Below are 24,810 nucleotides of genomic sequence, written 5' to 3' on the forward strand. Positions count from 1 at the left end.
GGGTAGGCGCGGGACGAGGGACCGAGGGAGCCTTTATGCGCCTCCTGGCGCTTGCCTCTGACGCCCACTGCTGGTCACGGGGTGGAAGGGGCCCGGCGGAGCCAAGCCCGACCGGGGGAACAGGCGGAGCAAGGCCCGGCCCTTAGCTGCTGGTGCAGTGGAGATCGGCGGAGCCAAGCCCGGCCCTCTGAAGCACTGGAAACCACTGCAGCCACACAGTGGAGATCGGCGGAGCCAAGCCCGGCCCTCTGATGCACTGAAAACAACTGCAGCCACACAAGTAAGACTCCAGGTTTTAGAGAGGCCTATGCTTCCGAGCTTCCGCCCATGGTTTTCTAGCTGATCCCAATAAGGCTGGACAAGGGGGGAAAGTCCACCTAGAATGAGGCGTGCCCAATGTGCTCTTGAAGGCGGTTGGCTAGGCAAGGCTCTTGCATTTTTTTCCATTTTCCATTTTATTAAAATAAAAGTCTCATCTGTATAATTCTGGTCACTTCTGCTCTCCAACTCGAGCAAGTGCACTTCATGATTTATTCTGTACATAAACCACAATGCATTGCGTTTGATTCTGCTCATCTGTGGCCACTGAAAATAGTGGTATCTATTTCAGTTTTCTCACCTGCCAGTAGACACTCTCTTACCTAAATCCACGGGGAGCGTCCGCTCTGCCACCTGCACCGCAGTGCATGTGGGTTCTGGAGTAAACCCAACTCTTTAGTTCTGATGAGACACGGTGTGGTTTCCTCATCACACAACTACTTTCTGGGCCCAGGCTGGAGTAAATTCACCCAGCCTGGCCTAGTATTTCAGTTAAAGAACTCTAAATGCTGGGATATACGTTCAAGAGCAAAACCATAAAACTTGCTAAAAATCCAGGTTGAGTAGTAGGTGTTACACATGACGTGGAGCAAAACAAATCGTGATTGCTGGATTCATCTGAAAAATTTCCAATTTATGTGTGAATATTTAGTGCTATGTATTCAAGGGTTAAGATTAATTAGAGGATTCCCCTGCATCATTGTGTGTCTTTTTCAGTGAGTCATCTGAGATGCACTGGTATGCCTAACTAGCGCCTTGAAGTTTTTATATACCAACATTGTATAGGGACTATACTTTGTAGAAGTAATAACATAAACGCACGTCTGCCATTGCTTGTTTTTCCTGGTCAGAGGGAGTGTGACTAGCGGCTCACCTTACCCCTCTCTGGGTGGGGCCAGGAATACCTGGCATATGACTGCTCCCTATCTGGAAAGGTTTAGTCAGCAAAATAAATAAATGATGGAATGTAATAAAATTCATCCAAGGATCACCATCCACCTCTTTTTATGTACGGTAAGTAGCAGGGTATGTACAATGTACGAGCCGCAGTTCACTCTCCAGAAAAGCCTCCGGGTGCACCTCTCAGGTGTCCCAAAAGCCTGAAACGTCTGGACTGCTCTATGCCTGCTCAAGAGGGGCATAATCTAGCCGCTCAGGCAAGACTTTCCTTGGGTGGCACAGTGAGCAAAAAAGCAGATGGAATGGAATGCTCCCAGAACAATTTCCAGTGGTTACGATTAAATCACTTGTTCTTATTCATAACTTTTGGTCTCACATACAAGGCACGGGGGCACCTGACAGTTATTTATCAGCAAACTTTAAAAAACACGAGGAGGAGAATGAATACAACCCCACAAAAACTACCTGAAATGGATTACAGAGCTGCTCAAATAGTCATAACAGTGCACAGCACCCGACTGAGTTGATTTGTAGGTCGCAGATATACTACATTGAGCCTCCACTGAGACCAGGAGTAAAGGCTCAAGGAACACAACCTTGCCCTTGCCCTCAATGACCCTCACGGACGCCATAGAGCCAAACATATAAAACCAAAGATGGCCTCCATGCTTCAGTCACCATGGAAACCGGCTTCGGCTTCCCTCTCTTACAAATGTTGGGCCAAAGAGGATAATCGGTCTTTTTCGGAATAAAAAAAGCTTAATAGTAAAATAACCGCCGTTCTGTTAGGCGGGACCCGAGAATTCTGGTGCTCCCATGTCAGGCCCGAGTAGCTAGTCCCATCCTGGTTCTATTGTTTGTATCCAGGTGCCAGCACCATTATTGTTTTTAAAGGACTACATGTCCCAGAATGTACAGCAAACAGAACTGGATGACCTACTAACATATGACATGAAAAACCACAAATTATCTCCAGTGCTAGCACATTGTCATCATTACTCAATCTGGCGATCTTGGAAAGATGAAAGTTGGAGCCGGGTAAGCTGGCAGTCCTGCTTTGTGTATCACATGTGGCCAGTCCTGAACTTTAGCCTGCGTTAAATTCAATTCCACTCATTGCAGTTTTGCCTGTCACATTACAAGCGTGGACTCTCGTACCCCAGGATGTTAAGTGCTTCTAGTAACAAAAGCCAGGGCTGATAAAATATGTTCTCGTGACGTGTCATGGGAACATCAGGCAGCCATCGGACAGGATTCACATCTGCTCGTGCCTATTGGGGGCCAGGTTAATATGTTTCTCCAATGGAATAAAAAGTAAGGTCGGACTTACCTCTGCGTTCCTTGCCGGGCTCCCTTTTCTCGCTCATGAAGGATCTCCTGAGCCCTGGGCAGCTGCAAGCATTGCAAAGTTTCCGGCGATCTGTGGGTGGGTGGGTGGAACTAGTTAATTCAACTTCTGTAATCTGACTTCCTTGTTGGAAGCGCTGCCCTGCCTCGGCCGCTCGTTGGCATTTATACGGCTCTGAATTTCTTTGCACGCATTTCGCTGCTTGTCAAGTGCAGACATCAGAATTGCGGTAAAGGGCACCTTTTCGTGCGTGGCCTTCAGCCGCTTCTACTCCGGAACTCATAGTGTCAGAGCGGGCGCCGGGAGGGGCGACACGACCTGTGCAGTTGCACAGCCCAATCTCCCACTAACCCTGCACAATGGCATGGGGCCTCATGCCAGGCCAGTCCTGAAGCCAGACCACACTTCTGCTGACAGAAATCACAAGACGTGCGCGCGCACTGGCAAAAACGAAACCTGTGGTGGGGCGGGACTTCCGTCTTTTGCCAGAAGCCCGTGCCCACGGAGTGCCTGGCCAGAGAAGCAGTGGAGACGCGGGGGTCCCATGCCCGAGGGAGAGCCCCGCGGAGGCTGAAGAAGTCTGGATTGGTGGTGAGTGGGGCTGTGCATCTGTTGTAGCGGGGGTGATCTCGGCGCGCTCGTGTGTGTGTGTGTGTGTGTGTGTGTGTGTGTGTGTGTGCACACGTGTGTGTATGTGTGCGGCGGGGGGGGTGTTTCTGTATGTGTGCGTGCGTGTATGTGCGCTCGTGTGTGTGTCTCTGTGTGTGCGCTCGTGTGTGTGTGTGCGCATGCGTAAGCAAGGAGAGGTGTGGCTCTGTGTGTTAGAGCTTCCCAGGAGACAGGAGATGTGCACATGCGCACGCGGCCCGCTGTGGTAAATTCTAATTACCGGTGCTTAATTTCTATGCGGTAAAATCAATAAGAATAACTCATAATAAATAAGAGGCAAAATCCGTGATATTTGAGGTTTCTCAAAAGGGTTTTATTCCTATAAAAGGAATTGGGTGATTAGCATATTGGCTCGAGCCAAGGTGGCATACCATTCCGTCACCACATGGGTTCGGGAAGGGACTGACAGACAAAGTCAATGGTAATATGCGAATATGCAAGTATGCGACGATACATTATTGACAGGCATTCATATATATAGTCAATGCATTACAGTAAAGGCATATGCAGGAGGCGTAACAGCTGAGAAGAGAGATAAGAGTGCATGTACGTAATACAAAAGGCGTTACAATAGGCGTGCATGAAGGCGTGAACAAGAACGTCATTTAACATGATGTCACAGATAGGCGGATCCATGAGTGAATCCGGCAGTGTCAGCAAAAATACATGGCAGAGATGCGCGCCCAGCAGTATGACGTGTAATGTACGTGTAACTCGAGGGGTGAAGAGGGGCTTGACATTTAGCCCTACAAGTGTAGACGGATGTCTGGATGTCAGATCAACCTAATCCCAAATCGCATCTAATATCTCATGTTTAAGGAACTGCATTATCTGGAGGGAAAAGGTCTCTCGGACGAGAGGCTATTCTATACTGGCTGTGAGTGCGTGTATGAGCGTCTACGTGTCTGCATGAGACGCGAGGGGTGCGAGGGGAGGGCATGGGCCTACCATGGAAACAGAGCCATGAATTACTTGCATAGAGACAGTGAGGCCTAACCCTTTGCTCTGCAGCTGGAAGGATGTTGACGTGAATCTACCAGACAGGAATGTATTTTCGAGGAGTGGAGCAGATAATTCGAAGGTTGAATACAGTCTTGGCAGGCAACGGGCTGAGCCGAGCACCGTTAGCCGCGCCAGAAGTAAGGCAGGGGTCACTGGCACAGAGGTAGCCTGGGCTGAAGCTTTCAGAGTCAGAAGGCAGGAAAAAAGAGGCTCGGTGGCAGAATTCAGGCCTACTTCGCCAGAGCTGAAAAACGTGTAAGGTATACCACAAAAAGACGTTGGCATAGCATATTTAGAAACTGGATATTCAATCCGTTCATGGCGGATCTGTAAGAGAACATGTTAACGTTGGACGCAAATGTATTTGCGTCTTCATAGCTAGCACAGGAGGGAAGTTACATGCACTTCAAGCTAGTACATGGAGTCGGTGGGGTCTAAGATAGGGGACACAATCGATCATAAAATTTATATTACCTCATTCCCTCCTTGTCCCCTACGGACCCTTCATGAGATATCGATCTGCATGAATCGATCAATCTCTTCATGTAACATCATTTGCTCTTCTTTCTTCTTTTGACGTTCTGAATGGGAATTTGAATGCGGAATACATGATGTGGCACACAAGCCGCAAATCGCCGGCCCACATTGTAAACACAGGCAGCAACTGAATACTATGAGAAGGCCAATGCCTAGGAAGGATAGGATCTTCCATCCCCAAGCGGTTAACGTTGTCCAGAACCAACCGGACCAAGTCCAGGTGCCTGGATTCTGATGTATCAGACTTGCAATTTTATGGAGACGTGTTATAGCTTTATATACCGTTGGCGCGTTTTCTGGAATGAAAACACAGCAACTTGACCCGATGACCTTACAAGCTCCACCCCTATCAGCTAGGATGACGTCAATAACAAGACGATTTTGAAGAACAACAACCCGCATGGCGGACTGCTCCTCTGTTAAGTTACCTAAAGCTGAGGTAGTTTCGTTCACTACTGCTTCAAGGGTTCTAGTTAATTTGCGTATCAGTTTACTATTAAAAACAGCACCTAAGTAGGGGAAGAAACCTTTATTGAAGTCTGTGTATTGCTCCCATGTCGTTTCAGTGTAGTCGACAATCGGGAGGTCTCTTCGGAGTCTATTGTTTACTAGATTGGTGTTTCTGTGATAATCAGGAGGAGCTAGGAAAACAGGTGGCAGAAGGAATGCAATGTAACAGGTACCATCCCAATCTGGAGGCAAACGTATGTATGCAATATGACCACAAACAAAGTAGGAATGACGTGTAGCTCTAAACGTGGATTTGCCTTGATCACTGAATTCGATCACAGTAGTACATTTACTATGACCTAAATGTATGGAACCATTCTTCCTGATACATAATTCACCTTTGACTGGTAACACTGACATAGCAGGCAATACTGGTGCAGTTTCAGATTCAACAGTAAGAATCATGAGGTTAATTGTGTAATTTCCCAATCCATATACTTCATTTTCTAGATCAGTTCCTGTTCTAGTGGGAAGTCCTTTCTTGTCAGGGTAACAGACCTTAAGAAGAACTGAGTTCAGGTTTCCCCAAACCCAATTCCCATCGTAAACAGCAATGTCAGAATCTAAGGAGTTAATCAATCTAAACCATGCCCCACAGGAGCCATTGTGAGTAAAGGGGTACGGAAAAAGGGGCAGAACTCCCTTGTATTTCTGGTAGGGAGGGAGTCGGCCACATATCCAACAGTTTGTAGCATTGTTAGTCTGATGGGAGTGATGTAACATACTAATGAATGTGTTGTTGCGCAGCGCAAGTCTGTAAGAAAGTTCGTGTGGAGGTAACTCGCTAAAGGAATGTTCGGCAGTGACGTTATAAGCAGATTGTACATGCTTGAAAATAGGGTAGTAAATGTGCAGCAAGATACTAGCAGCAATAATCAGAAGACTCAGAAAAAACATGATTAACAATGTCACTATACAGTGACTACGGAGTGATTTACAATATGCACGTTTCTTTAGTATTCTCTGTCTATCTCTCTCTCTGTCTCGATCTAGGGGATACATGTCAGAAACTAATTTAACCGATTCACCTAGGGGAGGACTTAAACAATTAAACTGTCTGACTTGCTAGATCGTAATTTCAGTCTATATTCTTCAGAAGTTGTTTTCTCAACCAAAGGGAGTTTTGAGTCAGTTTGTGTAGGAGGGCAGGGCTTAGAGTCCAAGTCCGAAGGGAGTCCGTGAAACTTCTTGACGTGGCTGGAATGCAGCCACCCTTTCCTGCCCTCAACCTTGACAGCTGTCCTCGTTGTTAGAAGAACCAATTTCGGCGTTTGCCAGCGGGGCTCCAACGGACTTCTCCGATCGAAGTTGCGCACGAAGACATAATCCCCCGGGACCACCTCGTGGGGCTTCACGTCAGCGTGGTCGGGAAAGGCTGCAGCTACCTGTGAACGACAAGATTGTAGTGCAGACATCAAGGAGGCAAGGTAATCTGTCAGCATAATACAGTCAACATCTGTAATTTGTCGCGGAATAGGCGTCCCCCACATATTCGGAGGCCTGCCAAAGACCACCTCATACGGGGATAGCCCGGTTCGAGAATGTGCAACCATCCTCATATAGAAGAGGGCTACCGGTAAAGCAACTATCCAGTCAACGCCCTTCTCTCTACAGATTTTGGAAAGTCGGATTTTTAGGGTCTGATTATGACGCTCCACGAGACCTGCTGCCTCGGGATGCCGGACACAGTGGAACTTCCACTGATAGCCTAACAGAAGTGTAATGTGTTTCACAAGTTCGGATGAGAATGGCTGACCATTATCTGAGTACACGATACGGGGCAAACCGTACCGCGGGAAGAACTCGCGAACTAGTTGCTTGGCTGTGGTTGGAGCAGTATAATCTGGAACTGGGTATGCTTCTGTCCATCGGGAAAGTGCACATACGACTACGAGGACATACTTGAAACCTCGGCAGCGGTCCATCTGGATATAATCCATCTGGAGGACTTCAAAAGGGTGATCGGGAGGCTGGAATCCACCTTGCTCTACAGGGATGCTTTTACCTGGATTAAACTGACAACAAATCATGCAAGTACGCACTTTTTGTTTGGCTGCTGCTCGTAAGTTCTTATTGCACCAAATGTGTTGAATGCTGTCTAGCATTGCTTTTTCTCCTAGATGCGCTGGACTATGTACTGTGTTAATGATGACCTGAACCATAGAGTCGGGGAGAAACCATGTAGATTTCCCCTTCGTCATCCATCCCTGATCTGTTTGGATCCCTCCTAGTTCAGTCCACTTCTTGATTTCGTCTGGTGTGGCATGTGTCTGTATGTCAATTACATCATGGGCGGGATCCCTGACTGTCATGCAGTGTGATGGTGTCGGAACTATTGTCTTTGTCAAGTCAGTTGCATGCATTCGATTCTGAGCAGTTTGCTTAGCTGTTCGGTCTGCCAGGTCGTTACCCTGGGAGATCGTGCGGTAACCTTTGTATGTGCCTTACATTTCATGATAGAGATTGCAGTAGGTAGATGTATTGCATCTAATAAACCTTGAATAAGGGGACCGTGTTGGATGTTGGCACCGTGAGAAGTTAAGTAACCTCTCTCTCGCCAGAGGACTCCAAAGTCGTGAACGACTCCGAATGCATAACGTGAATCAGTGTATATGTTGACTCTCTTATTCTTGGCTTGAATACATGCTTGTGTCAGAGCGATGAGCTCTGCTGCTTGAGCTGACAGGGTGTCAATACAATTTGTTTCTATAACTTCGGTGTCTGTAGTGACTGCATAGGCTGCCACTAATCCTCCTGTACCTGTTCTCATACATGAACCATCCACATAAAGTGTCAGGTCTGGATCTGGTAATGGGACATCTGTCAAGTCCTGTCTGGGTTTTGTTGTAATAGTAATGACTTCAATACAATCATGTGCCAATGGATCTACTCCATTTAATGGCAACAGTGTGGCGGGATTTAATGTGCTGCAGCGTCTAATTTCTATGTGTGGTTGAAACAATGTCAATTCATAACCTGTCAGTCTTGCTATGGTCAAGTGTTGGGTCTGTGTACGATTTAAAAGAACTTCCACAGAATGTGGAACTTGTACTGTCAATTGATGCCCTAATACTATGGCATCGCTCTGTCTGATTGCTAAAGCTGTCGCTGCAACTGATTTCAAACATGCAGGTAAAGCTTGAGCTACTGGATCTAATGTGCTAGAAAAGTAAGCACACGGTTTGTGTGAACCTGCTTGTTCCTGGGTGAGGACTGACAAGGCAGTACCTTCACGTTCTGTGACAAAAAGTGTAAAAGGTTTACTGTAACATGGTGTTGCTAAAACAGGTGCTTGGCATAAGGCTTTCTTTAAGTTTTCAAAAGCTTGTGTATGTTCCTGAGTCCAAGGGAGGACAGTCGATGTCGCTGCCTCCTGAGTTGTCAACTGGATGAGTGGCTTTGCTAGAAATGCATATTGGGGAATCCATTGTCTGCAGTACGAGGTGAGGCCTATGAAAGCCCGCACCTCCTTTTGTGTCTTTGGTGGTGACATGTTTACAATTAACTGAATGCGGTCAGGAGTGAGCTGTCTCCCCACTTTGGACAGCAAGTGACCCAGGTACACAACTTGCTGAACACAAAATTGCAGCTTCGAAGGGGACACCTTGTGCCCCTTGTCGGCCAGGAAATTCAGAACTGTCAGTGATGCATTTTCACATTCGGGTTCGCTCCGTGCGGTGATCAGCAGATCATCGACATACTGGAGTAGGGCAGTGTTAACTGGCATGTGAATACTGTCGAGTTGTCTTTTCAGTGCTTGACTATAGATGCTGGGGCTTTCTGTGAATCCTTGAGGTGCGCGTGCAAATTTGAAAGATCGTCCATTTAAACTGAATCCGAACAAGTATTGGCTTTCTGGATCAATTGGGACACTGAAGAAGGCGTTCTTGAGGTCAATTACAGTAAAGAACGTCGCTTCTGAGTCAATAGCTGTCAGTAATGAAGAGATATCTGGGACCACGGGATACTGTGGTACAATGCATTTATTCAATTCGCGCAGATCAATAACTAATCGATAAACAGGTGGTGCATTCGGATCAGTACGTTTAAGAACTGGGATGATAGGAGAATTACATACATTGGAGTCGGTTTCCACAACCACTCCTTGTGCAATGAGCTCGTCAATAATTCTCAGTAAAGCCACTACAGCATCTGGAGGTAACTTGTATTGTCGTATTCGTGGTAATACCACTCCTGCTTTGAGTGTGACTCGATATGGTGTAATGTGCATACAACCTACATCAGTGGGGCCTTGTGCCCACAAGTGTGCAGGTACATTCTGTAACCGGGGATCCATGTCTCTTAATACATAATGGCCTTTAAAATCTCGCAAAAATAAGCGTACTCCTTCCGGAGAACAGCATATAATAGCTCCTAGAGCTTTTAGTGTCTTTATTCCTAATAAGTTTTCCGGGCATGATTTTGTGAGCAATAAATCTGTAGTCCGTGTCAAAGGACCAACTGCAAGGGGGAGTGGCTGTGATACTTCATTAATAATAGGCTTTCCTGAAAATCCAAGGGAAACATTCTGTGAGCCTGAGAGGGGTGCCCCTGGAACCTCATTGTGACTGATTGTGGTCCTGCTTGCCCCTGTGTCAATTAAAAACTTTCGGTCTTTTCCTAACACCTGACTGTGTACATAAGGACCCTCTTGATCTACGGGAACTTCAATAAGGGGCAAACCAAACTCCCTCTCTAGGCTGTTTCATGTGTATCGTTGATAATCGGGGTAATCATTTTGTGCGTACTGGTACATCTGTTGTGTTGTGTTCTGTGTTGCAGTAATAGGCTGTTGCTGTGGCACGGCTACAGTTTGTGATGAAGCTGGCATAGGCGGAATATGTTGTATAGTCTGTGGTACTTGTTGCTGGGCCTGATCTTGTCTAGGTACGCGCGGTCTCTCCTTGGTCTTACCCGTGGAGATATTGTGTTTCAGAACGGCACAATCGTTTACATAATGACCTGGCTGTTTACAATAGTTACATGTCCCTTTAACAGGGGCTGTCGAATTACTGGGCTGGGTCGCACCCTTTTTATGGCCATCGGCGGGAACTGACTGAGCAACTAACATTTTCATTTTCGTGTCTTTCATACGTCTTTGTTCATGTTCTTGTTCTTCTCTAATTCTATTCTGGTGGTACTGTAACATTTGTAACATTTGTGAAGGGGTGTTAGCTTGCCAGGTGCTTTCGACTTTCAGTACTCTATTCTTAACCTGGGACAGTGAATTCTCGACTAATTTCGTTACAAAAAGATGTGGATATGACTCGCTACTTGCTTTCAGACCGCTATTAATGCCAAAACATTTTTCAAATCTGGTATAGAAATCACTGGTATCTTCATCGGGTTTCTGTTTACAAGCTGAAATGGCACCCCAATCTTCCTTTTTAGTACTTAGTAAACGTGGCAACACTTGTACTAACAATCCGGGTAATGCTTTAACTTTATCCCCGAGCCCTTGGCCCGGAATTCTAGTACTTTCTTCGTTTTCTAATGCAGCCCAATCAATCTTTGCGTCTCCCACCTCCCACTCTTTTTCTTTGAGTTTCTCGTATATACCGGGGGGCAGTAATACTTTCAATATTTTCATAATGTCGGGATAAGTATAGTCACCCATGAGTATCATGTCTTTTATTTCACGGTGGAAACCTGCGGGATCTTTGTCATGACTAGGTACCAATTTTTTCATTTCCAGTAATTCTATTTTAGTTATGGGTGTGTACACAAACACACGTCTAAATGTATTGTCTGCGTTCTGTACTGGGTGTACTTCTCGCAACGGATTCTGTCCGTCCATGTAATACATCTTTCTTTCCATGACATGTGCTGACTCGGTCTGTGGACATAGGAAAGCGCTATATCTGTGTCGGTGTTCTAGAATTACTTTAATTAGATCGGTACCTAGACCTCTCCATTTGTTCATGAGCAGTTCTATTAATATATCAGGCAAGGGGCCTGGATCAGAATGCTGGCTTCTATATAATAAGAGCAGGTGTTGTATCATGTATGTACCAGCTAAACGCTGTTCACTCGGTGTCAGGTTCAAAAACGTATGCGCTAACGCATCATCACCATATTTCTCAGAATTGTCAGCCCATTGCACGGCTGACCTGGCTAATTCTTGTTCGTCCATAGAATCGAGTACATGGTACCCCATTCGTTCTCGAAGTCTGTTATCAGTAGCTTGGAATAAGTGTTCAGGAGTTCTTGGATTACACATGGCTTCTTGGAATATTCTTTTACTTTCTGGACGCACTGGGCGCATTGAATTATTGAAGGGTCTTCCCTTACCTACATATGCTATCGTTTCTCTAACTGGTAATTGTGTCTGCTCTGGGGTCTGTTCTTGCCCGTCCTCCTCCTCCTCTGAGGATTCAACTTTGTCTGAATCTATTTCCGGTGGTGGCTGTCTTTTCTCATGCATTTTCTTTATTGCATTTCTGATTCTTCGGTACATATTTTCTACACAGGCCTCTTTATCGTGATTCCCAGCTGCTATATTCTGGCCCCACCGGTGGAGCGCTTTTACGTCTTCCGGGTTCATACCCGGCCTATCCACTTCCCTTATAAAACAGTTTATAAGAAACCGTAATATCTTGGCTTTCGTGTCCACTTTCTGATAGGCCATGGCCTCCTTAATACTTTCAGGCCCTACTCCTGTCTGTACAAACTGATATATTCGATCTAGATGATCTACCATTCCAGGTAGTGTTAATAAGAAGTTTGTGACTCGTCGCAAGCGTATTGATGCGAGCAACATTCTTTCGTCATTCTTTTTACCAGGTACTGGATCATATCTACAGTCTCCAAGATGATCTCCATATAATGTAATATCGCCTGTTCTAGGTGTACGTTGCTGCGCTAGGTCTCTATAGGTCAGCCGATGGGCGGATGGCGGAGTCTGGAAACCTGTCGCTCCTCCGGACGCGCCTCCTGAGGCGCCCGCTCCGAAGGGGTTCGTTGGGTGTGAAACGGGGGGGCAGGACCTGCAATAGGTGGAAGGACAGCTGGAAGACCAGGAGGAACAGGAGGAGGAGTGGCTTGTCGGGGAGGAAGGAGCTGACCATCTTGGCCGGCAGGAGGAGGTGTGCGTGGCGGTGCAGTATTTACATATGCGGGGGCCACATCGTCTAGATAGGACGAAAGGAAAATGTCCTTTGCTGTTTTCTGGTGTATTTTAATCGGGAGCAGTGGGGGTGGTAGTTCTTTCGGTACTTCCGAGGTGGCTTTAGGCAAACCCTCAGTCAAGAGGGGGTACATGCCGTTCATGAGTGTGTTTCGCTGTCTGTCTACCTGTTCTAATTTTACTCGGGTACCTTCCTCAACTAATACGTTTTCCTGGGCCTTCTCTGGATCCTCCCTCCTTTTCTCTTCTTTTCTAAGTGCTTTCTCTGTACGCCTATGTGATTCTTTACGCCATAATTCAATGGCATCCTTCTGTGACTGTCTGGCTTTCTTTTTCCACAATGCTTCCTCTACTCTCATGATGCAATCTGCATCCCATGTCCCAGCAGCAGGCCATCTCTGATTCTCGGATAGTTCTTTAGTGGAGTCCACCCATAAATCGAGGAATAAAACGGCATCTAGGCCATGTTTGTGGTACATAAAGTACCCTGGAGTGTCCCTAGGTGGAATGGGAACAGCTTCTTCTAATACCCCTTTTCTAGTTTTTATTTGTCTTAATTTGGAGAACAACGGCATCCTGAAATCTGGCTACTTGGTTCTTACTCAGATATGAACACACTGAACACAATAATCACAATAATTACGATCGAACAATCACTCATACCACGACATTTTGAGACACATTAAAACATTTTAACATGAATGATGACAATTAGAAGGTAACTTGTTAACTGCATAATACTAGATACACTGCTCAACAGTGCAGACTGGATATACTGCTAAACAGTACAGATACACTGTCTAAAACAGTGCAGACCAGGTCTGTGTACCCACACCTGTCTTGACCGGCACAAACTAATGCGCACGTCTAGATGCGTCCCCAGCAACGGTACTCACCGGGAAGCACGGAAACGGAAGGCCTCGGAAACCCTGGACTGGATTCGGACTGGATTCGGACTCGACTCGTGACGCAGATACTTCGGAACTTCGGAACCTGGTGGGCCTCCGTATACCTCGGATCTTGCTCTCTCAGCTAGGCTCTGGTCGGGATCCTCCGCACTTCTCACCGCCTCGTCTGGGTGTCGATCGCAGCCTCAGTCACCTCCGTTGGCCTGAGGGAGATACAGGAAATCCTGCGGGTACGCGTAGTTGTCCGTCCGGCTGTGGCAGGGGGCCAGGCCTGCAACGCACCACCGGCGCGTGAGATGGGGGAGGGGTCCCTGTTCGGGCGCCAAAATGTGGTAAATTCTAATTACCGGTGCTTAATTTCTATGCGGTAAAATCAATAAGAATAACTCATAATAAATAAGAGGCAAAATCCGTGATATTTGAGGTTTCTCAAAAGGGTTTTATTCCTATAAAAGGAATTGGGTGATTAGCATATTGGCTCGAGCCAAGGTGGCATACCATTCCGTCACCACATGGGTTCGGGAAGGGACTGACAGACAAAGTCAATGGTAATATGCGAATATGCAAGTATGCGACGATACATTATTGACAGGCATTCATATATATAGTCAATGCATTACAGTAAAGGCATATGCAGGAGGCGTAACAGCTGAGAAGAGAGATAAGAGTGCATGTACGTAATACAAAAGGCGTTACAATAGGCGTGCATGAAGGCGTGAACAAGAACGTCATTTAACATGATGTCACAGATAGGCGGATCCATGAGTGAATCCGGCAGTGTCAGCAAAAATACATGGCAGAGATGCGCGCCCAGCAGTATGACGTGTAATGTACGTGTAACTCGAGGGGTGAAGAGGGGCTTGACATTTAGCCCTACAAGTGTAGACGGATGTCTGGATGTCAGATCAACCTAATCCCAAATCGCATCTAATATCTCATGTTTAAGGAACTGCATTATCTGGAGGGAAAAGGTCTCTCGGACGAGAGGCTATTCTATACTGGCTGTGAGTGCGTGTATGAGCGTCTACGTGTCTGCATGAGACGCGAGGGGTGCGAGGGGAGGGCATGGACCTACCATGGAAACAGAGCCATGAATTACTTGCATAGAGACAGTGAGGCCTAACCCTTTGCTCTGCAGCTGGAAGGATGTTGACGTGAATCTACCAGACAGGAATGTATTTTCGAGGAGTGGAGCAGATAATTCGAAGGTTGAATACAGTCTTGGCAGGCAACGGGCTGAGCCGAGCACCGTTAGCCGCGCCAGAAGTAAGGCAGGGGTCACTGGCACAGAGGTAGCCTGGGCTGAAGCTTTCAGAGTCAGAAGGCAGGAAAAAAGAGGCTCGGTGGCAGAATTCAGGCCTACTTCGCCAGAGCTGAAAAACGTGTAAGATATACCACAAAAAGACGTTGGCATAGCATATTTAGAAACTGGATATTCAATCCGTTCATGGCGGATCTGAAAGAGAACATGTTAACGTTGGACGCAAATGTATTTGCGTCTTCATAGCTAGCACAGGAGGGAAGTTACATGCACTTCAAGCTAGTACATGGAGTCGGTGGGGTCTAAGATAGGGGACACAATCGATCATAACATTTATATTACCTCACCGCTCCGATCCGATTATGCGCGAGGCCATCTTTTATCTCCTGGGAAGCTGAGCCTGTGACTTTAGGTCTCTGGCTTTCGCGCGGTAATCGCCACGAGACCTAAAAATGTATACACATTCTGGAAAATGGCTGATCCGGGGCGTCCCGAATATATGGCGATATACTTATTTCCTTTTATGTATTCAGAGGGAACACCCATGGTGAAGAACTAGAATTACAAGTAATTAACTTTTCCATCTTCCTGGGGCAAGGCCACAGGGAAGGTATCATATTGGTTATCTTATCAAGGTTTTAGTTAAGATTTTTATATGTGAGTTGATTAAGACAATGGGGTGGTAACTCGGGTATTCCAACGAGTTTTTCTTTCCTTCCTTTGGGCTTAATAGAAATTGTGGCCGTCTTGTATCTCGGTCCAGGGGTACCAGGGCTCCTTTCCTCATTATATACCAGTGGCGCTAATAATGTTTTCCTAGTTTTAGAATGAACCTTTTATAGATTTTTTTTCAAATAACCAAGCAATTGCTTACAACCATTTTCAATGTATTACTGATTCAAAGTAATACACCACTGGCAGTGCCATTGATAATTGTCACACTGAATGCTACCTTCCAAGCGCCATAATCAATTGTTTTTATCATTTGGTGTGTTCAACAGGTGAGTGCTATATAATGCACAGGATTGAAATTCAGAATGCAATTGAAGGATTAATGTAATAGCCGTTTCTGGCAGCACTAGGAATGGGTGTTGCAGTGTTTTTAAGTGCAAAATATCATCTAAGTGCAGTATAACAAAGATTGTATGTTTGAAAGAGAATAACAAATTATTCATACTACCCTTTTCTAAATCAGTGTTTCAGAAAATGTCACGCAGGAAGTTTGCAGTTGGTGAGCTTGTGATGGGCCGCTGGCCGGGAAGTAGTCTTTATTATGAAGTGAAAGTGGTGAGCTTGGATGCCTCCAGTCATCATTACACTGTAAAATACAAAGATGGAACTACACTGGAATTGAAAGAAAGCGACCTTAAGGTAAGTGAGTGTTGAATACAGTAAAGGGCACTACAGTGAAAATCGATCTAGAATATTTTTATATGCCTGCTCACGAATGTCTAGCAATCTTTATTTCATGTCTAGAAGTACCAGTGGCCTCTCTGTTAATTGGCTCTGTTGCTTTTACAAGGAGTAGTCCTTTTTAATGGTTTGCCCAGAATAATATTCTGTGTCAGAGGTCCGCAGTTTATGTTTTTGGCAAAATTGGTGCAAGGCATTTTGAGTTATGGTTTTACTATAGATCCGTGTCCGGTCAACCCCCTTTCTCCTAGAAACTGACTAAAAGAGAGGGTCAAGCAATCCATGTCACAACTTTTTTTAATATACTTTGTAGGCAACCCTGGGTTAATCTGACCTGATTTTCCTAGCTAGTGTACAACAATGTGCAGTATTCCTCCACAAGTGTTTCCCCTTTTTACTCCTCTATTGTTTTCCATCCACGTGTTTCTCAGGTGAGTCTTTGACAGACTTCCAGGGGTGCATCATTGGTGGTTGAGCAGGTGCGTTATTTGATGTTTGGTACCTTTCAGTGCAACAGAACTTCCTCCAAGAGCAGATGCCGAGTACAAGAGTCACACAGATCAGTACCATTATCAAGGCCTGCACTGGCTTAGTAAAAAGGTGTGTCCATTCAAATAAAGGTTTAAGCTTCAATTTGTGACCCTGTCTGAAGCTGGAACCTGAGTGTCTCCTGTCGGTTACTCTTTCCATTGCCAGCTTCCATGAGAATTCACCCTTTGTTTCATAAATCCTTGATGAAGCTCTCTCCAAAACGTTCTTTATGTGGACATCTTGAGTACAAGGTGGCTGATATAGATCGTAGATGAAATGAAAATAGTCAGTTGTGATATTTATTTCTAATGGTTATGTTACAGATCATTTGAGGGCTCTTGGCTGGAAACCAGCTTTTCACGGGCATGCCTGATGTTGATAAGAGTGTTCCACAGTCTTTTCCCTTTGAAGCTACGAATGCATGCTTGGACTTGGGGGAGGGGTTCTGACAGATGCTGTTGTTGCCAGGGTAAAACCATTGCCCACTTGCTGTGCTCTTTGACTCCTGGGACTCTGGCCTGTTGCTCTAGGCATCATTCGTTGTCAAAGCTTGGGGTGCTACTGTGGCCTGCCCCCTTCCGCACTGGATTCCTTCTCGTGAAGATGTTGTACAGTCTGCTGTGCAAAAGAAGACAGACTAAAATCCAGAACTAATGTGTACTCGCCAGCTCTCTATCACGTGGGTATTAGATGGGTGGGCCCCTACCACATTTGTGCAGTATGAGTTCTTTTCAGGAAGAGTAAGGCAGATTTTGATGTTGTTCATTTGAACACTTCTTGCTTCTGGTCCGTATCCTTCTCAGGCAGCAGCACCCTCTCCAGGGCTCTGAGCACACTCATGGTAATCAGAGCAGAGAACACCATTGTCTACAAAGGCCCCTCTATTGACGAACTCAGCCGTTGACAACTGAATCTGTTCAGTTATTACCCACTCAAGTAATGATAACTATGACTGCAATAACAACTTATGTCCCTAATGCCTAATTCTGATAGATACATCTGCCTGTGGATTCCTCACCTTATGAATATCCCCTGCGCCAGCATTACGCAGAAATTTTTCCTAGCTCTCCGTGCCAACGAGGTCGTCACAATACCATGGCCCTGCAAGTAGCTCTGCATAACGTCACTGGAGCCATAAGAGGACCACGTTGGCGTGATGACGTCAGTTCCCTTTTTTCCGCGCTGTCGACGCTAACTGTTTTTTCTGGTACTCTCCAATTCTTTCGTCTAGATACTTTGTTTTTTCAATTGTATCTCTTTCTCTTTTGACATGTCTGCCCCAAAGAAGTCTGGCTTTAAGCCCTATAAGGAATGCGGAGGACATATGTCTATTACTGACCCGCATGAAGACTCTCTTTGGTGTTTGTCGTCTGACCACGACTAGGGCTGTTCTTCCTGCAGGAACATGAACCCGAAGGCTCTGAAGGAACAGGAGGCCAAGCTGTATATGTCCAAGGCAAGGAAAGAAAAAAGGAGTCGAAAAAGGTCGAAGTCTAAGTCATCGACTTCGCATGACTCCAAGAGAAGACGAGACATGCTTCTTGGTGCCGATCGTCGAAGGCTGTGGAGTCGAGGTCGCCTTCTCCAGCTCTTCGACGTCGAGTTAAGGAGTTAATCTCTCCTTCTCCTTCAGTGTAGCCTCAGGCGACTCCGGTCCATTCCCCTTCACGCGAAGGGACTCCGGAGCGTTCAGCGGCGCCGAGGTTCTCGCCGGCTTCAGAGGGAGTGTCGAATCCGGCTGATGCTGAGGTTCCTTCAGCTCTTGCGGATCTGACTGCAGCTCCATCGGCTCCAGCTGCTCTGTTTCCAGAGGTGTCTCGTTTGGATCTCGAACCGGCTCATCTTCCACAGTTTCCGGCTCCGGGTTCAGATCCATCGCATTTTCTTAATGCAATGTATGGCGTTTTCGCCAAGGCCTCATACCCCTCTGGTGCACCTGCGGATCCCATGGGTCCTTTGGCGTACAATTTGGGTGTGCCTCAACAGTATCCACAGGCCCCCTTTATGCCAGCGACGCTGTCTCAGCACTTTTCGGCTCCGAGGATGGCAACGCCGTATGGGCAATCTCCGGCTCCATCCCGGGAAGCTTCTCGGATTCGATCGGTGCCGGTAACTACAGTGGATCCTTCTTAGCCGACGCTCCCGTAGCCGTCTATGCTGCGTTTGGCGCCACCGTAGCCGAAGATGCGCTCGAGGAGAGAGGCGCAGAGGTTGTTAGAGGAGGAGCAGTACCAGGATGAGAGGGAGGAAGGAGAGGTGTATGACACAGAGGATGTGTTTGAAGACTTGTGTGAGGCAAGTGGATTTGACGTTTTTCCTGAGTGGGACTTTGTTTCTCAGAAGGCTTCCCCCTCGAAGGAGGTTGCTTCGTACCATTCTGTGATCAAGAAGGCGTCGGATCGTTTGGATTTGCAGCTTCCTATGGCTGAGTATAAGCCTAATCTTCTTACGGAGGTGTTCCATTCTCCCTCTTCGGTGGTTGAACCACTCTTACCATTTAATGATGCTCTGACTGAGCCAATACTTGAGGTTAGGCGCAACCCTCAGTCTCCTCCTGCAGTTTCAAGATCAATGTTCAGAAGGTATAGGCCTGCTCCTGGGGATCCAGTGTTCCTTTCGTCTCACCCCTCTCCTGAGAGCATGGTGGCACAGGCTTCTTGTTCGAAGCAGTCTACAGGGGCTTTTCCGCAAGCTCCCGCTGACCGGGATTCAAAGAAGCTGGAACAGTCTGCGAAAAGGTCTTTTCTTCAGCTAGCATGGCTCTGAAGTCTTCTTGGGTAGATATATTCATGCCTTAATGGACTCTGCCAAATAGCTTCTTCCTAAGTTGTCTGAGGAAGACAAGGGAAATCTGAGCGAGGTGTTGGTGGACTCTCAGGCTGCTGCTCCTCAAGTCATCCAGCCTGGCTTGGACACAGCAGATTCTGTTGCCAGAGTGATGGGTTCGTCAATTGCAACAAGGAGACATGCGTGGTTGAGGTCTTCTGGGTTCTCTCCCGATGTACAGGCTCCCCTTCTTGATCTGCCTTTTGATGGATTTAGACTTTTTGTTGAAAAGGCTGATTCTGCCTTGCAAAGATTTAAGGACCGTAAGGCAACTGCTAAATCTTTAAGTCTGCAATCAGAATCGAAATTGATCACTTCGTACCTTTGGGTTCTAGATCTCGTAGAGAATTGGTACGCACTTCCCTTCAGGGAATTCCCTCCTCATCATGCTCCTTGCCAAGTTTTTGCACGGAGGATCATTTATTTCTCCTTCAAAAAGAGGTTATTGCCCTGTTACAAAAAGGTGCGATAGAGGTGGTTCCGGAGCAGGAAAAGGGTCAAGGATGCTGCTCCAGGTATTTTCCGATTCCCAAAAAGGATGGCAGGTTGCGTCCGATCCTGGATCTCCAAATTTTGAATTTTTTACCTCAAGCAGGAGAGATTCAAGATGCTCACCCTAGCGCAGGTTCTTCAGGCTCTGTAACAAGAGGACTGGATAATGTCAATCGACTTGCAGGATGCGTATTTTCACATCCCAATCCTGTAGTCGCACAGGAAGTTTCTTCGATTTACGGTTGGGTTGCAACATTACAGTTTGTGGTTCTTCTGTTTGGTCTTACTACTGCACCTTGAGTCTTCACCAAGGTGATGGCAGTGGTGGCTGCCCATCTCAGGAGGTTGGGGATTCCTGTTTTTCCCTACCTGGATGACTGGTTTCTCAAAGCGGAGTAGCCAGAGATGGTGCGTCATCCTCTGCGGGTAACATCTCAACTGTTGATCGACTTGGGTTTCTCAATCAATGCGCCCAAATCTCACTTGGTGCCCTCTCAGCGCAACCTGTTCATAGGGGCGGTACTGGACACTACTGTGTGTTGAGCATTTCCTCCACCACAAAGGATTCTCGACATTCAGGAGATAATCCCTTTATTCCAAAATGGAGCGGTTGTTCCAGTTCTGAAGGTCCTTCGCCTTCTCGGTCTGTTCGGCTCCTGCATTCTATTGGTCAACCATGCATGCTGGCACATAATAGCGCTCCAGTGGTGCCTCCGCAGGCAGTGGTATCAGCACAATGGAGATCTCAGGGAGTCAGTCAGGATCTCTAGAGAAGCTGCAGCGGATCTATCTTGGTGGAGCGTGGAGGGCAATCTGTCTCAAGGTAAGCCCTTCCACATTCTTCCATCGGTGGCCACAGTGATAACGGATGCCTCTACCCTAGGGTGGGGAGCCCATCTGGGGTGTAAAATCTGGGGGCCTATTTACGTTTCGACTGGTGAACGGAGCGTAAGCTCCGCCCCCAGAGAAATCTCTAGTCTTCAGTAGGGACTCTTGGAATACGCCCTCTGTCCCATTGGCTAGCTCCATAAATGGAGGCTAGCCATTGGAACAGAGAGGCGTCCGTCATGGCCGGACCAGATTCGGGGGCGTTCCCGAGAATTTTTGGCTTTTGGCTACGTCAGCCAAAAGCCGGGAACGCCCCCGAATCTGCACAGCCTCCGTTCTCCCCCTTCCCTCCCACAGCAGATCCCCGCCTCCCCCTCCCCTCCCACAGCAGATCCCCCGCCTCCCGAGCCGCAGCTGATCCCGATGCAACACGGCCTCCGCTCTCCCCGCCTCCCTCTCCCCTCCCACAGCAGATCCCCGCCTCCCTCTCCCCTCCCACAGCAGATCCCCGCCTCCAGAGCCGCAGACGGTCCCGATGCCGTTGTAACACGGCCTCCGCTCTCCCCCTTCCCTCCCACAGCAGATCCCCGCCTCCCCCTCCCCTCCCACAGCAGATCCCCGCCTCCCGAGCCGCAGCTGATCCCGATGTTTCAGAAGATAGAAATTACGGGATGTCACTGTATTTCGCAAAATGTGTGCAAGAACTTAATAAATCACCTACAGACATGCCAGTAAAATACCAGCCAGGCGATAGACCGGTTACCATGTCCCCTTCCAGAATTCCTCCTCACAAAGCCACAACTTCCGAGGCCACACCAGAGTCAGGCAAGCCTGGGCTCGACATATTTTCAATCAGCTCCTCCCTAGGCTCAATTCTCTGGCCCTAAGCGTAAAGTGGCTACCCCGAAACGCAGCTTGAGTCATTGGAAAAGCTAATGACCCTCCAATTGTTACCTGATCCTGTGTGAACGGCCCTTCGCAGCCGTGAAGCGGTGCTAATGTCTGCCTCGCGCATGATTCAAGCCCCGGGCCTCACCTGCCGTCAGAGAGGGCGGGGCTTCGGCCGTGGACTCTGGGTTTCTGCTGAAACTTTGGAGTGAGCGGCGGGCGGAGGCTACCTGAGGCCCGGTAGAGGCAGGCGGAGTCGGCCTGGGGTTGGGAGGGAGGCACCCACGGAGGGGGCAGTCATTCGCAGCAGTTTGCAACAGACGCTGGAGGTTTTCCTTTGTGACTCTCTGGAGGAAGACTTGGTCCATTCAGCAGGATTTCTAGCTCCCTGAGCCGGCAGCAGATCAGAGGACCTGCCGATGGCCATGATGCGTAGGGTCGCGGCTCTCGGGGTGGGCGGTGCGCTCCTGGTGCTGTCCCTGGCGGTCTGCGGAGCAGCCTCTGCTGGTCTGACTACCACAAGTAAGTGTCTGTTGAGTCGCCCGCGCGGGAACACCTCAGGGCCTGGTTTATACGTTAATTTAGTTACACAGTGCGCAGTGGAAGTTATTAACACCAGAGTCTGGGGGTTCCGTCTTGACACAGTGTGGAAAACTGTTGCGCCGAACTCGGGGGTTCTTGCCCAAGGGTGCCTTCGTTTCGTAACATTAACCCCTACGTGTTATTGTGTTTCCGCCACAGAACCTTCCTTCTAGCCCACTTCCTTTACGTTTTGTAGCAGTCAACTACTCGTGCAAACGTGGTATATATTTTTATAAGATAATTAGAAAATTGCTGAGTGAAAAGGGTAGAAGAGTGCCTAATCTCGTTTTAAACAGTTGGATCCTTTTAGGTGCGTTTGGCGAGTGTCATCTTGCTTTGGTGCTTGAGTTAATCATAGATGTCAATATTGGGAATCACCTTCGAAGGATTGTTTGGAAAAATGAGAAATATTGTAGTTCCCAGTAACTTAATGCCTGAAGGTGCCTTTGTACCTTTGTCGGTCAAAGCCACGCCCATCAGCTGTTGTGATAGAGGTCCCTCGGCAGCAATGCTCAAGCAAGCCTGAAAAAGAAAAGTTCCCAGTTATGTATAAAAAAATGAAGCCAAAAAGTATTTGGCAATGTTCTTATTGATCACATGTCTTTCAAAGACAATTGTGGAAAGGAGTGACTGGATTTGTGGTTATAATTATTTTCCTTTCACTCCAATTCCTTACAGCAGTGTCAAATGAAATGCTTTTCAATTGATTTATTTATTGTAGAGATCCCGGCTTTTTTAATGGCAGATTTTTTAAATTTCATTTTAGAATGATCAGCAGTCTTACAGTGCGATGGACGCTGAAGCAAGACAGTGCACCAGTGTCAGTTTCTTATTTACTAATGTGTTGTACATTTATTTATACTTTCAGTTTGCATTTGAGCAGAGTTGCCTCGTGCTCAAAGCGTTTCGTGACAGTCATGCTGACTTATAACATTTTGAATGGTGTAACGTCCAAAATTTGCAGTGTCCCTTTGTGCATTTTGTGTCCGGGTGATGGAAGACCCACATGCAGCCTATTCCCATTGAAATACGTCTGTGTGACCCCAAGCACCATCAACCCGTGTCTCGTATTCATTTTCTAATTAAATAGCGCTTCCGAATTGAGCGAGAAACCATTTTCACTCATAATTCGGATTGTTTTATGGATCTTATTTGAGCGTGGCTTATTCACACATAATATATTCTAACATGCTCACATTCCTGAGGTTTGCACCCTTTTTGCGCCGACTACCGTAAAGTTCCCTTTGTGAATGTCGTTAATTTTTGTAAGCACGGGGAGATTACGTGATTTGTCCAGAGTCCCAGGATGTTGAGCCCACGCCGAGATTGCAACCTGGTTCCTCCGTTATAAAGTCGCCAGCTCTGGTTGTTACGCCGCACCCGCTCCCTTTGTTTTCTTTTTGCTGTGCTTCAGAGCGGCAGGAGTTAAATCCCAGACGGATGCTGCAGAAAGGTCGCCTGTTCCTCCGCTAGACTGCTGTGAACGGGTAGCACTATTAATGGGAAGAACTCGCATCACAACCCGATCAACCTTTATTTTACAATTTCACGAAAAATATGGTATGTCGCATCCAGATGCTTCAGAGCAAAACCTGCAAACTATTCATGGTAGAAATATAATATTTAGGAATGGGTGTCTGGCTCTGTGTGTGTGTGTCTGGCTCTGTCTGTGTGTCTGGCTCTGTGTGTGTCTGGCTGGCTCTCTGTGTGTGTCTGGCTCTGTGTGTGTGTGTGGCTCTGTGTGTGTGTCTGGCTCTGTGTGTGTGTGTGTCTGGCTCTGTGTGTGTGTCTGGCTCTGTGTGTGTGTGTGTCTGGCTCTGTGTGTGTGTGTGTGTCTGGCTCTGTGTGTGTGTGTGTCTGGCTCTGTGTGTGTGTGTGTGTCTGGCTCTGTGTGTGTGTGTGTCTGGCTCTGTGTGTGTTGTTGTCTGGCTCTGTGTGTGTGTGTGTCTGGCTCTGTGTGTGTGTGTGTCTGGCTCTGTGTGTGTGTGTGTCTGGCTCTGTGTGTGTGTGTGTGTCTGGCTCTGTGTGTGTGTGTGTGTCTGGCTGTGTGTGTATGTGTGTGTGTGTGTCTGGCTCTGTGTGTGTGTGTGTCTGGCTCTGTGTGTGTCTGGCTCTGTGTGTGTCTGGCTGGCTCTCTGTGTGTGTCTGGCTCTGTGTGTGTCTGGCTGGCTCTCTGTGTGTGTCTGGCTCTGTGTGTGTGTGTGTCTGGCTCTGTGTGTGTGTGTGTCTGGCTCTGTGTGTGTGTGTGTCTGACTCTGTGTGTGTGTGTGTGTCTGGCTCTGTGTGTGTGTCTGGCTCTGTGTGTGTGTCTGGCTCTGTGTGTGTGTCTGGCTCTGTCTGTGTGTCTGGCTCTGTGTGTGTCTGGCTGGCTCTCTGTGTGTGTCTGGCTCTGTGTGTGTGTCTGGCGCTGTGTGTGTCTGGCTCTGTGTGTGCGTGTGTCTGGCTCTGTGTGTGTGTGTGTCTGGCTCTGTGTGTGTGTGTGTCTGGCTCTGTGTGTGTGTGTGTGTCTGGCTCTGTGTGTGTGTGTGTGTCTGGCTCTGTGTGTGTGTGTGTCTGGCTCTGTGTGTGTTGTTGTCTGGCTCTGTGTGTGTGTGTGTCTGGCTCTGTGTGTGTGTGTCTGGCTCTGTGTGTGTGTGTGTCTGGCTCTGTGTGTGTGTCTGGCTCTGTGTGT

At 47.4% G+C, this 24,810-nt stretch overlaps 1 protein-coding gene across 2 annotated transcripts in view; it reads left to right on the forward strand.

The window, feature by feature from the left end:
- LBR (lamin B receptor) overlaps positions 1-24,810 on the forward strand; it is a 704,650-nt gene that overhangs the window by 56,233 nt on the left and 623,607 nt on the right. For both annotated transcript variants that reach the window (XM_086926155.1, XM_086926154.1), the window contains one exon: positions 15,775-15,950. In XM_086926155.1, coding sequence (XP_086782281.1) covers positions 15,786-15,950 — 165 coding nt within the window. In that variant the 5' untranslated portion in view covers positions 15,775-15,785. The remainder of the gene's footprint in view (positions 1-15,774; positions 15,951-24,810) is intronic.

Source organism: Lissotriton vulgaris, chromosome 6, assembly GCF_964263255.1.
Source record: "Lissotriton vulgaris chromosome 6, aLisVul1.2, whole genome shotgun sequence".
Lineage (NCBI taxonomy): Eukaryota > Metazoa > Chordata > Amphibia > Caudata > Salamandridae > Lissotriton > Lissotriton vulgaris.